General features: G+C 36.9%; 1 protein-coding gene across 3 annotated transcripts in view; it reads left to right on the top strand.

Annotated features, from left to right (window-relative positions):
• LOC124156184 (AP-2 complex subunit beta) overlaps positions 1 to 14,821 on the top strand; it is a 30,380-nt gene extending 15,559 nt beyond the window's left edge. For all 3 annotated transcript variants that reach the window (XM_046530561.1, XM_046530560.1, XM_046530562.1), the window contains 6 exons: positions 2,906 to 3,078; positions 3,785 to 3,871; positions 6,592 to 6,721; positions 8,147 to 8,318; positions 10,850 to 11,004; positions 14,406 to 14,821. In XM_046530561.1, coding sequence (XP_046386517.1) covers positions 2,906 to 3,078; positions 3,785 to 3,871; positions 6,592 to 6,721; positions 8,147 to 8,318; positions 10,850 to 11,004; positions 14,406 to 14,480 — 792 coding nt within the window. In that variant the 3' untranslated portion in view covers positions 14,481 to 14,821. The remainder of the gene's footprint in view (positions 1 to 2,905; positions 3,079 to 3,784; positions 3,872 to 6,591; positions 6,722 to 8,146; positions 8,319 to 10,849; positions 11,005 to 14,405) is intronic.
• The last annotated feature ends 1,838 nt before the right edge of the window (positions 14,822 to 16,659 follow it).

Here is a 16,659-nt window from a genome sequence, read left to right as displayed (position 1 = left end):
GCGGCGACATTCAGCGACGTCAAATGAATGATTCAATTCATTTTTTTCTGGATAATAGGCAAAATAATGGAACCGATGAAAAATCTATTGAAGCAGCAAAAGGGTTAATATTCATCAACTTCTAGCTGAGATAACCAAAAGTGCTACCTATGTAAATATGTTTTCTTTTGTTCTCCATTCTCATTAATTTGTTTCTCCATTATTACCAGATATTCTTTTATCCAAGAGCCCTATACAGGTCTTTGTAAGTTTTTAAGGTTCTTGCTTTTGTCTTATATCCTATCCAATATGACTGGAGCCAGCAAAATCATCCAGTAAATCTTCATTTATTACTCATTCATTTGCAAATGGTATGAGAAACATAGGCCCGGATGAATAAAAGTGAGCAAATGATCATTGAATTTGGAGCATTTGCTTCATTTTGTATGAATAGAAATCAGAAGCATAAGCATTTGCTCTGCTCTGTTGGCGGGGTGTGAGCTAATGCTCACTTTCATGGTGGAGCATAAGTAGATGCTCTATTTTCAAGCATTTATTATGAATAAAGTGGAGCAATTGCTTCAGAGGTTGAGCAAATGCTCAGAAATGAATTCATCTCTTCCGGAGTGGATGCACAAGGAAGTTTTTCATGATTAAGGGGATTATGTATTCATTGTGTATGACTATATAATGGCATCATATCTGTTTTTATCAATCAGACAGTGATTTTTAAGCATGAACAACTATGATTTCAATTGAAATCTATGAAAATACAAGAGGTGTTCTTTTCGTCCAAGAAACAGATCCAAACTTTCTGAAATGTTTATAATGCCTAGATCTCCACTAAGAGATAGGAAACAAGTTGACAAACACCATACAACCTTTTTAAGGGCTATGCTGAAAGTACAGGGTTGTCATAAAAGAACGGTGCGGTTCCAGTAATTTATTGGAAGATAGTAAGGATTGGGGGGCAGAGATTTTTCAGAGGCTGCCCAATCCCTGCCTGAGTGCCTTGAGGAGGGGAATTCAAGTGCAGCAATCCGTCCGTCACATGGGATGTTAAACCTTGGCCCCCATGGTGCCTTTTGCTGGTAGTAGGCTAATGTCAATGCCAGGTTTCTCTCTTGCCGAGTGACTATGGGTGCACATATTGAAATTTATTAACTACGTAAAAAAATGTTTTGTGGCGGCAAAGTGGAAAAATATAAAACATAAGCTGTAAGTAATTCTGTTTTCATTACAACATACTTTTATGATAACCCTGTATTATTGGGGATATTATTATTGATCTCATAAATGTCTGTGCTTTGTCCATCCCTTAATATTTCCCAGAAAATAGACCCGAACAAGATCCGTAAATAAACTAATTACAAGAGATAGATATTCGTGTATTAGCATCACACACATTAGTAACATCACGACTAAAATTCATATGAATGGGTGGGTAGAAAGCTTTACATAAGTTTATAGTCGGATGCCACTTGCAGTAGAAAATTGCTCTCAGCATTGTGTCTGCCAATGGCCTAGTTAATGATGGATGAACGTATGAAGGAGCTTTGCCGCATACAGCACGAGCCACATTCCGCTAGTCGATGTTGATTTCTTTCAGCCGTTGGTTCTCAAAATCATTACTCTGAAATTTATTAGTTTAAAAATTTTCAAACAAAATCCATGTTGCTCTTTATGTTCATCAAAATTTAGTATTTTTTGAACATTTTCTTTACTTCTTTATTTTTGAGTGCGCGACTGCACTCCATGATCACTAATACACATTCCGCAGCAGTTCCAACCCGGGCAACTTGTGCGAGACTCGACTACGTGGCGTGGTGCCTAACAGTGTAGTTTCCGAAGTCAAGCGGTGGTTTTGAAGTATTCGTGCAAACCTTTTTTCTGTATCTGTGATCACACGGCCACGGATGTGTGGTTTTCAAAACCAGGCCTTACATGGAGCATTAATACGAGTACAACCTTGTTATCGTGCCTAAAAAGATCGTGAACTGGCAAAGAAAGCTCTCAATGAGTCCTCTAAAATAACAGAATAACTGCATAAATAATAATATATTGTTTGTTTTACGTAAATTATGAACATTGCAAGACATTTAAGTGAAACTTAGGGTTATCCGTGTTTTCCGATTATTCGTGCCGTCTCTCCCCATCGTTAGCCCAGATAATTGGGAGTGCGCTGTAGTTGAATCTAGAGTCCGACCCTTAATTAAGTACCCATGTAATGACGGAAAGGCTATTTTTGAGTATAAAGAGCATGAATAAGTCGTTAAATTTATACTGAAGTGCAGTTTGTAGACGAGGCAGTTTCAGCAAAGCAGGGAAAGTCATTCTATAGTGAGCACACCATGTGCAAAATGTTGAGCAAAAGGTATTTAAACTGAAGCATTTTCTCCGGAGTATAAGGTATAGCTTATGCATACCAAATGGAGCAAATGCTTATACTCTTACCTTTTGCTTAGAGGCAATGCTTTTGCTCCAAGTTTGCTCCAAATGCTTTTGCTCCGAGCATTTGCTCAACTTTTAATCATCTGGCCCATTGTCTCTAAACAACCATTCACAAGTAATAAGTTTTTGTGCATTTTTTTTATTTGCACAGCCTATGGATGAAGTTTAACAGACAATTGTTGGAGGGTAAATATGTGTTTTGAGGTGTTCCAAGTGGAGCGAATGATAGGAAAAGGAGTTGTGAACAATGGCATTAAAGGAAAAGTTCCTGAGGATATTTGGAGGATAAATTGAAGGTGGAAGGATGAAAGTTAATGACTCTGCTCATTGTGTTTAAATCTTTAAATCACAATTTTGTTTGTGGAGTTAAAGAACAACCATAACTTGATATGTTCTTACTTAATTATGGTTAATGGTTCGTAGGAATTATTATGGTGAGATTTGGGTGAACTTATTCAGATGTGTTCTTTTGCAGTTGGGTGGTGATGGTGGTACCACAGCGCCTCCAGTCTCCCAAACTACGACGGGATTATTGGGTGACATCTTTGGCTTCACGGCCTCCTCACCGGCTTATATTCCACCAAAAACAAACTGGCTTCCTGCTGAAAAAGGCAAGGGACTGGACATCATGGGCACCTTTTCTCGCAAGTATGAACATTATCATAATTTCTTTGAGTTAATTGACCTAGACTCCATATTAATTCATTTTCCATGGAAAATATATTTTATTACTCCATGGTAATTTATTACTTTGATTTAAAGAAGAATTCTACTGCCTACATCTTTACCTTAGTGAAAGCATATGATATAGTATGTCAGTTCTTACCAATGTTTAGTATTAAGCTGTGTAAATTGTCCTATGATTTGTTTCATGAAGTATTAAATATTTTAAAAAATTTCATTAGCCAGATATGAAGCCTCTTCTCTGTTCTTACTCTCATATTTTTCAAGTCATGACCAATGTTTGGAAGCTAATGATCTTTTAACATGGTGACACTTGTTACTTTTTGTTGGAAGCCTTTATCTCTGTCAGTTCATCATGGAATTGCATCCTGTTGGGTATTTGTGGGAAGACTTTTCAATGGCTTCCTCTTCCATGTCAATCATGGACTGAGAAGGGCTGAGAGACAGCTATGAAACGTTGGTCAAGTAATATGCAAACTGGTGTAAATTCTATGATAATTTGGGTTGTGTCAAACTCTAGGGAAGTGTCAAATCTCACTCCATGCTCCTTGATTCCCGTATGAGAAGTTTTGTTTCATAATCTGCTTCTGATTTTCAATCATTATCCAAAGAATGGTCTTGTTTATGGGTGCGAAATCCTTTTCTAACATATCTTCTATGGCTGTTGTAGGAATGAGCAGATTCACATGGAATTCACCTTTACGAACAAAGCAATGCAGCCTATGGCTGGATTTGCCGTCCAGCTCAACAAGAACAGGTTAGTATATTGGTTGTGGTCCTTTGTGTGGTTGATGCAAGTTTAATGTAATGTACCCAATAAAATGTACCCATTTTTGTCTTTTTTGAATCAATGATCACAGGTATAACATAATGGAAGCAATTTGAGATGTGTGCATGAGATGATGTTTTGTATTGGTCATCAGGTACATTACAGTTTTTATCTGTAATATGGCCAAAAATAACTATTTTATTATTTTTCATTGATAAAATTTTACTAAAAACATCATTTTTAGTCTGTGAGTGATGAAACCCAGGCTATGTCCAATAAACATAAATCGTGAACCTTACGGAATGTAATGATTTCCATTATGGACCAAGTTGATTCATAATAATAATAATTGTTTATTACTCCAAAAAATAAAAGCACAGAATAGAATTAATAACATAAAACGGAGTAACTTTAGGTAGCCATTAAGGACAACCTGTTTTTTTGCTACCATCATTTGCATAGGGTCATGCTGACATATAAACATTTGAATTGAAGCAAGCACAACATTTGAATTGAAACAAGTACATACATACATATATTACGTGGTATTACATCATAGAAAAAAATCCTCCACACTTTGCATTCTAAACAGCCAAGACTGAATATTTTTCATAATCACGTTATTATTTTTTGCGCTCAGACATGATACGGGTAATAAGTTGTACACTTTTGGCCCTATAAACAAGAAAGAACGTTTATACAGCGTAAGGTTAGTCCTAGGTAAATAAATACGTGATCTTCGTACAGCATAATACATAAGTACATAATACAGCATACTCCTGATAATCCAGCTGCAGTTTATCCGTTGTGCGGATTATCGGTGCATGCGTTCACATTCCTTCCTTCGATGTATTCTGCGATCTTCACAAAAAAAAAGTCGGACACAAAAGCCCTGGAATATTTGTATTTTAATGCAAGGCTACACGGGGTTTATTGTTTCCATTAGAATCACATTCGTAAAATGTAATTATTTTATTTACTTGCTGAAAGGAATTTTTTCAACCCGGACCGGACGTCTGCGGTAACATTGCAGGCGATGGTCATCTACGGAAAAAAAAGCTCTTGACTCATTTTGGAATATTCTTCAATGGTTAACCAATCATAAACTAAGAGAATTGTTATCTTCAATCTTTATTGAATATATATCCCAAATGCAAAATTATTGCCATGGCCTCGAATGCAGTTGAATACGGCCCAATTGAGCCGAAGATTTCGTTGCACTCGGGCGCATTTCTGCCATGAGTAGTCAGGGTCCAATTGCAGAGGAAGGGAATAGTAGAAGTGGAAGTAGAGGTAGCATGAATCATGGCCAGGCACTTGCCTGCGTAGACAATTTACTAACACTCCTGGTTTCCTACAACTGCTGCTGTGTGATGGCGTGATCACGCACTCATTGCCTTCATGGGAGTCCCGTGTTCTTGTTTTCCAAGCATTGTGGTGCGCGTTCACGCTCATTGATCACAGATCTGTGTAGTTACGTCTCGCACAAGTTGCATCCCGGGCAACTTGTGCAAGACGGGACTATGCAGTGTGGTGCCTAGCGGTGTAGTTTTCGACATTGCGTAGCTGTTTTAAATCGTTCTTGCAAACCAGTTTCCTGAATCCATGACCTCGTAGCCACAAGAACATGGTTTTTGGATACCAGGCATTACATGGAGCATTAGGATTACAAGTACAATCACATTATCGCCGCTAAAAAGATCGTGTTCGGAAAAAGAAACCGCTAAATGAGTCCAGAAAGCAATCTATTTAAGAGACAATGAGCGTAAATAATAATAGATTGTTTGATTTACATAAATGATGATAATTGCAGGAGATATAAGTGAAAGTTTGGATTATTTGTGTATTCCGATTATTCGTGCCCCCTCTACCCATCATTAGCCCAGATAATCGGGAGTTTACGGTAGTTTGTTAACACCAAGACAAAGGCATGTAAGGTCTCTTCCCAATAACTTAATCAGCGAATAAATAACAATCATATTTCATTCTAAATTTTGCCTGTCAAACAACATTATCTACACATGCTTACTTTATTGCCATACTATTTGAGTTTCCAATTTTTCATGAGAGAGGAAATTGATATGCTTTTGGTTGCTTTGGGGCCAGTGTCCATTTAGCACTTGTGAAGGGACACTATGAGTTTATTCAGCATTCGAGTTAATTTCACTTATTTAATACTTACTTTTTTATGTAGAACTGCTTCTTTGATCCTTTTTTACATTATTGTTAATGAAATTTCACATGTGATGGTGTTGATTTCTGTGCTGATAATGCATACCTTATCTTCATGACTTTTTCATTATTTTGTTTAAGCTTTTAACCAAGTGTTGTTTTTTATATTAAATCAGAGAAAATTGATATGCTTTTGGTGGCTTTTGGGTCAATGTCCATTTGGCACTTGTGTAGGGATACCATGAGTTTAGTCAGCATTTGACATACCAAATCAGGGGGCTAAGTAATGTTAAATTGCAGCACAGTGCATCCTATTTACCAACAATATGTATGCAAACTCATGCAATCCCATGATTTATATTATGATGTATATCCAATCCCATGTTTTTCATGCTTGGATTTCCAATTTACAACATTCTTAATATATGCATATTTTTCTAGTCTTCTTCAACATTGAATGCTCTTCCATAATTTTTTGTGCAGCATTTAAATATTTTTATGGATATAATTTTTCAATGGCTCTTCCTCCTCCATAGCTTTGGTCTGGTGCCAAATGGTCCTCTGCAAGTGATGTCTCCTCTTCCTCCAAATGTGTCCCATGATTCAACTCTTGTTCTCAACACTAATGGACCTGTTCAGAGGATGGAACCTCTTACTAACCTTCAGGTATGATTTGGTAGACTTGTAACGCTTATTAGTCCTCATTTTTTTATTTGGTAACAGACTAACATCTGATCAATTCACTAATAAGTAAGTATATATATGTTAACTTAAAATCAAGATCGAATTGCTGTATGGAAGTTATCAGTCTCGTGTGTACCTGAAGCAAATGAAAAAATCCACTCCCTTATTAATGCTCCTAATTTGTTCTATGAAAGGCAAACTGTAATTGATACAGCACTATTGGAGTATTCTAGTTCCGTATAGACTTAGGTAATGTAGTTTAATGCATCCCTGACACATCACTGTCACAACTTTCACACTTTAACGTAATTATATTAATTCTTCTTTGAAAATTATGCAATGCTGTTAAAATTACTTCAAAAATGAATACATAAATGTCATTTATAGAAAAGTATTAATTCCATGCATTAGACATTTTGCTTTTACATAAGAATAAGTAATAGCCACTGTTGGCTTTATTTCAAGCCTTAAACATTACATATTTTCATATATAAAATCAAGCTAAAGCTAGAAGAGAGAAGTTAAGAGAAGAAGTCGAGACTTACATTAAAATGGGAAGCTGGTAGACACTGGTAGAGGTGGATGAATTCTTTTATTTGGGAAGAAGGATCGCTAGCGGTGGGAGAGGCAAGAAATAAATTATCAGCTCACATGAAGACAGCATTCCACCAAAAGGAAGGTCTAATTTCAGCGGGATATTTAAACATAGAAGGACACTGTTTATAAGAACTTACATTTGGAGTATACTTCTTTATGGAAGTGAGGCATGGACAATGACAGCAGTCAAGAAATCAAGGATAGAGGCTTTTGAAGTATGGTGCTACAGAAGAATGATGAGGATCAAATGGATCAACTGAGTTAGGAATGAAGAAGTCCTGAGAGTATGAGAGTAGAGAATATGAGAGATGCCTCATGAAAACATTGATAACAAGACGGAAAAGCCTAATACACTATATCTTGAGACATGATGGTCTGAAGAAGACAATCGTTGAGGGACAAATATATGGCAAGAATGAAAAAGGAAGACCTTAAACAAAATAAATGGAACAGGTAAAGAAAGATGTGAAAGAGAAGAAATAGGTACGTAGAGTTAATGCAGAATGAGAGACCATTAAACTGGAACAGGGTCTCAAAAGATTCACAGTGCTACTGCAGAACAGCATTGATAAGGACGTTGTTTATCAGGGAGTGGCTGTATCTATTTTCTTGAGTGTGATGTAAGGTTTGCTATTCTCATGTTGTGGCTTTTAATGGCTATAATCTTGGAACATAGGGTATAAAGGTGTCAGTTGTACCCAGTTGAGGTCTTAGTAATAAACTATTCCACAACATTATATGTATTTGTTGAATCTTGTTTATGATATATTTTAATTGTCTTTTTCACTTCTATTTCATTTTATCATTTAGGTTGCTGTAAAAAATAACATTGATGTGTTTTATTTTGCGTGCCTTGTGCCAATGAATGTCTTCTTTGTTGAGGATGGACAAATGGATAAAAGGGTGTTTTTGGCTACTTGGAAGGACATACCTGCACAAAATGAGGTCCAATACACGCTCACTATACAGAACTGCAATGCCGGTAAGTGTGGTCCCTGTATAAACTCGCTATTATGACTTAAGTATTTTACTAAAGCCTAAATGAGGAAGAGGCTAGGAAATAAGGTTGTTTTCTATCAAAGTGCCATTGAAGGCATTGAATTTATCATATATATTTTAAAATGATTTCTTCAAAATGTTTAATTCCATTGCTGTGGATAGAACAGTAAGATAGTCTCGGTTAGTAGAAGCATAACACTTGTGGACATGTTTCAAAGCAACTTCCCCATAAAATTTGAATCCCTCACCAGTTTGACCGCTGTGGGCTGGGGAGAGAGAGGTGTAAAATAAGATGTAATGGAGGAATATGTACCACAGTATAGGTTGTGCCAAGGTATAGACCGTATTGAGTAGAAGAAGGTAATTATTCATGCCATAAATCACAGGTAAGGATTGGAGTATGTTAACTGAATGAGAATATGTGGTATTAACTTAACTTGTGGAGGAGTTGTATGATGGCAGGATTAGGCCATAAATATTGAACATTGAGAAGAAGAAAGCATTGAAGATATGTAGTCTCAGAACAGGGCTTTTGGACTTAGAAATGGAAATAGCCATCAAGGCTATGAAGGCAAGGAGAGTGGAGGGTATGGAAAATATACCATTGGAGATCCAGAAAATTTGAGGAGGGTTAGGAGGAGGTTTCTTTAACTCGTGCACAGGATGTGTGAATAGGAATATGTAATGGGCAAGGTGTTTAAACAAGAGAAGTTTTAATAAATAAGAAACATAATTAGAGGATCATTATGCATGAGTGAAAATAAACGTCTTGTGAAAAGTATAACTGGAGTGTTGTGCATAATATTTCGAAAACATGGATGCTTATTGAGGAGGACAAGAAAAGGCTGGAAGCTTTTGTAATTTGGTTATGAAGGAGAATGGCAAAAGTGAAATGGAAAGATAGGAAAAAGGAAGTGGTAGGCATGATGGGTAGGGAGAGGAAACATTGAGGGTGGATTTTGAGGGGCAGAAGGTTTGACTGAAGCAGGTAAGAAGAAGAGAGGAAATTCTGATTTGATGATCTTTCAGAGCAACGCAGAGATCATCGTATTAGATCTCCACAAAGTTTCCAGGTGTGATAGAAAAAATGAATCAAGATATATTTTTCCGTACGGATTGTAATGTGAATTCAATTTTGCTCTGAAAATTAAAGGACTTTAATGAATGCTTCACAGAACTTTGTTACAGCATTTCCTTATCATTTGTTAACAGCTGATATCCTCATGCCTGTTGAGGCAGCTTGCAGGGGAGTATGTAGATGTAGATGAGTAAGTGCAGAAATTTGTTTATATTTGAAAGAAAAAGAAGGGTTGAGGTATAGTTTTTATATCATTTTATATTTGGTGAAATTGCACATTACTTGTCAGTTTTTCGTGAGATTGACATGGTACCATGAATTTTTAAACTTTTTTTTCCATGTGATGGCAATTGTCACCAACCCATGCTATTTTTGCACAAAGTAGCATGGGTTGGCATAATTATGTTACTTTACTAAATAGGTAAACTTTAGTTCTGTAAGTGATTTAAGTATAAAATAAAAAGGACACGACTTTTACTTTTTGTGCTTAACCAATGGGGTACTTTAATAAATATATATATCAGATTCTCCAAATTGAACTGGAGTTGGTGAAATAAGATGAACAAAATCTGTATCTTTTTTTGTAGGTTTATCGCACAATAGAATGTCATGCACTTTTCTTGTCCTGCTATCCCTCGTCATGACCTTATGTTTACACTCACAGGTGGTAGCCATTTTTGGGAGCATAATAATGCTGCATTATGCTTACCTATGTTTTCATGCAGCCAGTTATTCCTCTGCATCTATGACTTCATTGTTTTGTGTCCTGAATCACTGCTCACTGCTGTTGCTAGCCAGGCGTGAGATTTTATACTGCCACCACAATCATTTAATGTTTGATATGCTAGCTTCCATCAGAAATATATTTTATTATAAGAAATAGTACCATTAAAATTTCAACTCCTTGCTTAAGGGGTAGTGCCTGTTTTGGCGTTGTAATCTTGAAAGGTCCCTTCCCTACAGTTAGAGTGAGGAATACTCTTTCACTATTCGAGAGATCAACCTTGCAACTTGAACCATCAGCCTACAGTAAGTTAAGTTACAGCCTAAAAGTTACTCAGAAGTAGCTTGGTAAATGCTGCGACCATGACTGCTGGTAGACGTCATTTCACTTTTATTTCACTCTTGGTTTCTATTCCTGAAATGTTTCACATTATCTCTCTCTCTATGAAAACATTTTTAAATGATGAATTCTCTTCCCATTGTCTCTTAAAACTTTCAAATTACTGTGTTGTCTACCTATTCCTCCCATTGTATTTTAACTTAATATCTACGTCAACTGTATGGTTTTATATGCCTTTCATAATTATATTTCATGCATTTAAACTTATGATTCTGTGGTTGCTTAGTAAGATTTCATTGTGTTAAGGGAATTATCCCTCCCTGATCCTTCCATTTTCTGCGATTTTTATTTACAAATTTGGTTTATTTTTCAGATGATGTTGTTCAAAAAATGCAGCAAAATAATGTGTTCACTATAGCAAAACGAAATGTAGAAGGACAAGATATGCTATACCAATCTCTGAAATTGACTAATGGGATTTGGGTGTTGAATGAGTTGAAAATTCAACCTGGGAATCCACATGTCACGGTGAGTACAGATTAAACCCAATCCTTATCTATGATATTGTAATCATAATCACATACACATTTTCTTTTGAGTAATTATTTCCATTATCTGGAATTGAGATTGTTGAATATTGAAATTCGTGCGTAGGTTTCCACGGCGTTGTTGACGATGACTGCTAATTTTCGGGTTGTCCAGCCGCGTCTGTCGTTTATGGTTGACAACAGTTTCGAAAGCCGTCCTGCTTTCGTCTTCAGGTCGAAGGTGAGAAGTTTTCATTTTTTGCCGTCTTATATAGCACTGGCCGATCTCCCCCTGAGCGCCGATTGGTCAGAACTCTCCTTCAAACGTTGCTGATTGGGTAGCCGTTGTCCCTGTTAATATTTTGTGTTTTGTGAATTTCAATGTCTTCCCTGATTTGCCTTGGGTAGTAGCGACTCTCTTTTGCCACTATCTTCGCTTTTTCGAAATCAATTTTATGCTCCGCCTCACTCCAAACTTGCTGTGCAATGGCTGAGCATGTTTGGAGTGATGGCAATTGAACCGTGTGACCACGTCATGCTTCCTTAGTATCCTAGCAATACATTCTGACAATGTGAAGGCGTGCACGCAGTGCCATGCTCCTGCGGAAAATCATATGTTGGCGAAACATGCCGAGGAATGGCGACGAGGATGAAGGAGCATGTGAGAGCCACTAATAAAAAACAACTGCACTTGTTAGCCATTGCAGAGCATGCTTGGAGTGAGGCGGGCCATAAAATTGATTTCGAAAAAGCGAAGATAGTGGCAAAAGAGAGTTGCTACTACCCAAGGCAAATCAGGGAAGCCATTGAAATTCACAAAACACAAAATGTTTACAGGGATAACAGCTACCCAATCAGCAACGTTTGGAAGAGAGTTCTGACCAATCAGCGCACAGGGGGAGATCGGCCAGTGCTATAAAAGACGGCAAAAAATGAAAACTTCTCACCTTCGACCTGAGGACGAAAGCAGGATGGCTCCCGAAACTGTTGTCAACCATAAACGACAGACGCGGCTGGAGAATCTGAAAATTATCAGTCATTGTTGAATATTTATTCCTTTTCATTGGTTGTTTTTATTCCTATGTTTGGCATTAGTTAATTGTTATTACGCATCTTAATTAAGTTTTCTGCTCTTGTCATATTCCATTTGGAACTTGCCAATCTTAACTTCGATCTATTAGAACATCTTGACTTTTCAATGTTGACATTTCAATTTTTTTTGGATACACATGGGTACCATAGTTGTTGATTTGTTGATTTCTTTATTGTCCAAATTCCTCACACTCTTTTGCCAGTAGACATGGTGAAGTCTATCCCAGTGGATGTCTGAATGAAAACTAATTAATTATAAATTAATCATATAATTAATTTTGGATTACATTATACGTTACATCTAATGTTTGTACTATATGTACAATGTCTCTGAATATATCACTCGTTATCTTTCCATATGAAATCAATAGCAATACCGTATATCTCCGAATATAGTCCCCCTCTGAATATAGTCCCCCCCCCCTAGTTTTGAGACCCCAGTTTTGGGAAAAATTTTAAAATGCAAAGGAAGGAAGTTTTTCTGTGGTTAGCAAGTTAAGATTCTAGAGTCAATAAAAACTATTTTTTTCTGTGAATAATAAGAACAAATCTGTTCACACATTTTCCATCACAACAAAATAACTATTCCTAAAATATTTATCCATTGCATGTATCAGTAATTTATAGTTCCTTAACCAGATGTAATGAAGTAATGAGAAAATTTTTCAACTATCCAAGGCTATTGTATTTTTTTAAACACTCACAAATTATTAATATTTTTGATTTCCAAATGACTACAGACAATGTAAATATATAAGCTTTAACATAAAGCCCATAAAGAGTATTGCATTTGGCCCTGAAACATCCTTAGACCCAGTGTAACACACCCATCGCAAGTCATGTCAAATCCAAGTGACTAGAAGAATTTAGGAAATATAAATAAAATTGTGTTAAATAAATTATAAATATTATAAAAATATTGCCATCTAATGCCTGCTAAGCAAAATAATTAAACTACAGGACTTACAAATATCAAAGTAATAAAATTAAGAAATAAACTTTTTCCACCAAACATAAACACTGAAAAAATATGTTATCAATTTTCAATGCCTCATTGCGAATCATTGCATAAGTTACACAAAGAGTTTCTGCCCTGCGTTTGCGCACAAATTCGACGATATTTTCCTCTAATTCTATGAATCTGCCGCATCGAGACCCCCGAAATGACTTCCGCGATGTATTAGCGCTTTCAATCTTTCCAAAGACTTTCTTTCCACGCCAAATTTGTCATATGTCAAAAGCCGTCATATGAATACTATGATTTACGGCGCATTCTGCAACGGCTATGTTTAAATTGGCATCGAAACTCCGTCTTTGATGGCTTCTAATCTGCCGCAGGATTGATCCTCATCTTTCTACTTGATCCATCACCTCACTGTTGAACGTAAAATTATTTTTAATAAAGAAAATATCGCGAAAATAATTGCGAAATATTATGTGACGTAATTTATCGATCCTACTTACCCTGGCGAATTGAAGATATTCCTCCATAAATTGATCGCACTTTCGATGCTGAGTCGCTGGATTTCGATCAAATGCAGTAATGCCGGCGCTTCTGGTTTAAAGCCATTGATTATTGCGCCTTTTCAGAAACAAATGCATAACTATTGCGCATTCTTGTTCTGTGATGGCGGTAAAGGCAGTGGTTGTAAACACGAACCGCACGGGGACATGGACATATAGTAGCTACGGCCGCAATGAAATGCGAAATCATCACGAAAGGTTTACTTTATCTGTTTATTTTTCGCAATGATTTAAATCGTGTTACTATTAAATGAGCGACGGGTACATATACTATTGATTCAATTCTAGTGTTCGATTAGTGTGATAGTGCGTTTAGTTTTGATTTTAATTATTTATTTTTTTGCGTCATAAAGTGATCAGTGTCGATTGAATTATTTTCACAATACTTTTCCAAGAAAAATTAACTGCTACCCGATGGATTCCGTGAAAACGCGTATTCGATATGCTATTTGAATCGGAAGAATATCTTTACAACATTTTTGGCAAAAATTGTCTTAATTTCCGGTAAAATGTGGCAGTATATAGTCATATCTTCGATTATAATCCTCATAAATATACTCAAATAGAAAGACTACGAGAACATTAGCCATTATGCCGTTATTTATAACTTGATGGTCACCTTTAGTATTCTAAATTGGATTACACTCGATTATAGTCCCCCCCCCATACTTTTCCTCGGCCATTTTTGGAAAAAAAGGGGGGACTATATTCGGAGATATACGGTACATAGAATCCATTACCAATGGGGAATGAGATCACTATTAACATTTCTATTACTTTTTACAGCTATCCCTCAAATCAAGAGCCTTGGATGTTGCTGCTGGTGTATTCCAGGCTTATGATGCTATACTTCACTCATAGATAGGGCATTTAATGCACCCATAAGTATCAGACCAGTCACATTCCTCATTGAAATTTTTCTTTTTTAATTTTTTATTTCATATATGTGTATATATATGCTTGCTGTATCTGAGAGGAAATAAATATAAGTGTTATTATTATTTGTATTGTGTAAAAGTGTGTTGGCTGATAGCCATTGCAAGATTATCTATCATTGTAATCATATGAAATAATGAACTATTCCCCTGTATATATGTAGTCAATGATGAGATGATATATATGGTAGTAATGTTGGACCGTGGATTGTATGATGATTTGATGAATTCAAATAAACTTCTATTTAATGCTGTGTTATAGTAAAAGGTATTTCAATAAATCCATTGTTCCCTTGTTTAAAAACATCTGAAAGGAATATGGTACCATAGTAATTAATCAGTACGTAATTAATTTTAGCGGTGGTTCCCTGGTGGGTAGAGCATTTTCTTGGTAGCCAAAGGCTCCTGAATTTAGGGTGCTTCCCAATCACATTGCGCAGATTAGCTCACATCGTAACAGATTGAAACACACTAGTGCAGACAAACAATGGTGCAGGATGTGTTCCCATCTGTTTAGCGCAGATGACGTCACACCTGCGATTGGAACACGCTCTGAGCTAAACAGTTTAAAACAGATCAGCGCAGATACGCGATTGGAAAGCACCCTTAAATCCCGGGTGAAGTTCTTGGATATTCCTAACTAAAACCCTTGTGGTCCTGCTCTGTATGAAATTAATACACTTGAGGCTTAGTCCTTGGTGAGCTCTACCCTTAGCTATCCGAACTAACTTTTATGTTGAAGTGCAAATGAGGGACTTACTGCATTTTGCTGGGACTCAGTATTGATTATGATGTGGTGCCAGCATGAAAAAAAGTTAAATCCATTGGGAGGGGAGACATATCCACTTGAGATTTCTATTTTTTAATTGATGGTTATCATTTATTTTTTGTATCTTGAATCAATCAAGAATTTCATGTAAAATATTATGTAGAGGGCTGTCTGCCAAGTGATGTCAGGATTGATCAGACATGATTCAAGCTTTCAATACAGTCCACCCACCGAGTGTTGTCTGATGACTGGCAGAATGGTGTAGTTAAGGGTAGGGGGCAAGGTTGCCCGGTAAGAAAGGGAAATGCTCACCTCGCATGTGCCTTTTGTGAAGAAAGGAGCTGGAAGGGATGCCGAGCATGAAGGACCCCAAGGAAGAATCCATTGTTTTGGTGAGTCAAAGGAAGGGCTTGTTTTGGTGGTTCAGGCTTGTTGCAGTCCTTCACGTGTGTGTGACAATGTTGTATGACTAGGTGAGGTGCCTTCGGGGAACAGTGATTGGCCACAAACCATGCTGGCACAGGATTCTCCGCCCCTACTCTGGCGCTGTCATCGGACAACCCTTGCCGGCTGGAATGTTGGTTAGGCGTACCAGGTGTCCCTCATGTGAAAATGTTGAGATCTAGGTAGGAGAGCGAGCAATATCATCTCAACGGAAGGAATATTAGACATTGTTAGCTTAGTCAACCACAAAAATCGACAGAAGTTGATCATTAAGAGAATAGGAATTGTCTTACCAATTGATGATACAGCTCGATAAGAATCCGGCCTATTTTGGAATTGTTTAATTAGAGGGGCGATAGAGATGAGGTTGGGTGGGAATTATTTCAACTGAGATATGGATTTAAGCAGCTCATGAAATGGAGTTCTGAAAATAATTCAGATCACCAAAGCTGAGTATTCATTGATTAACAGTCGTCCACCTCAACATTCAAGAGTTCAAACAATACCGCCCTCACTAGCGCTTATATATTGGTTTCTTCTAGCTGGCGAGTGCAGCCTTAAGAAGGGTGAGGAGTTGGAGGCCATTAAGACTGCCTAGTGGCAAGCTTGAGAACATTTCATTCTAGAGATTTATCATTCCTACTCTGAAAAAGAACATGGTGCAAAACTGAAAATTTCTGCATCAGAAACCTGACAGTACGTATATGGAAGATATTGACAAGGATCTGCAGTAGAATAGCATGTGAAACAGATGAGTTTGTGGATGAGAACTAATTGAAATTGCGGCAATGCAAGGGCTCAAAAGAAGCAATATTTGCCCATTAGTTAATCATAGAAATAAGAATGTGAAAGAACCATGTTGGAAATATTTGATCCCGTTCAATTGAAGAGT

Source organism: Ischnura elegans, chromosome 3 (genome assembly GCF_921293095.1).
Source record: "Ischnura elegans chromosome 3, ioIscEleg1.1, whole genome shotgun sequence".
Lineage (NCBI taxonomy): Eukaryota > Metazoa > Arthropoda > Insecta > Odonata > Coenagrionidae > Ischnura > Ischnura elegans.
The sequence above is the reverse complement of the archived record's forward strand: the minus strand, read 5'-3'. Positions and strand labels throughout refer to the sequence as shown.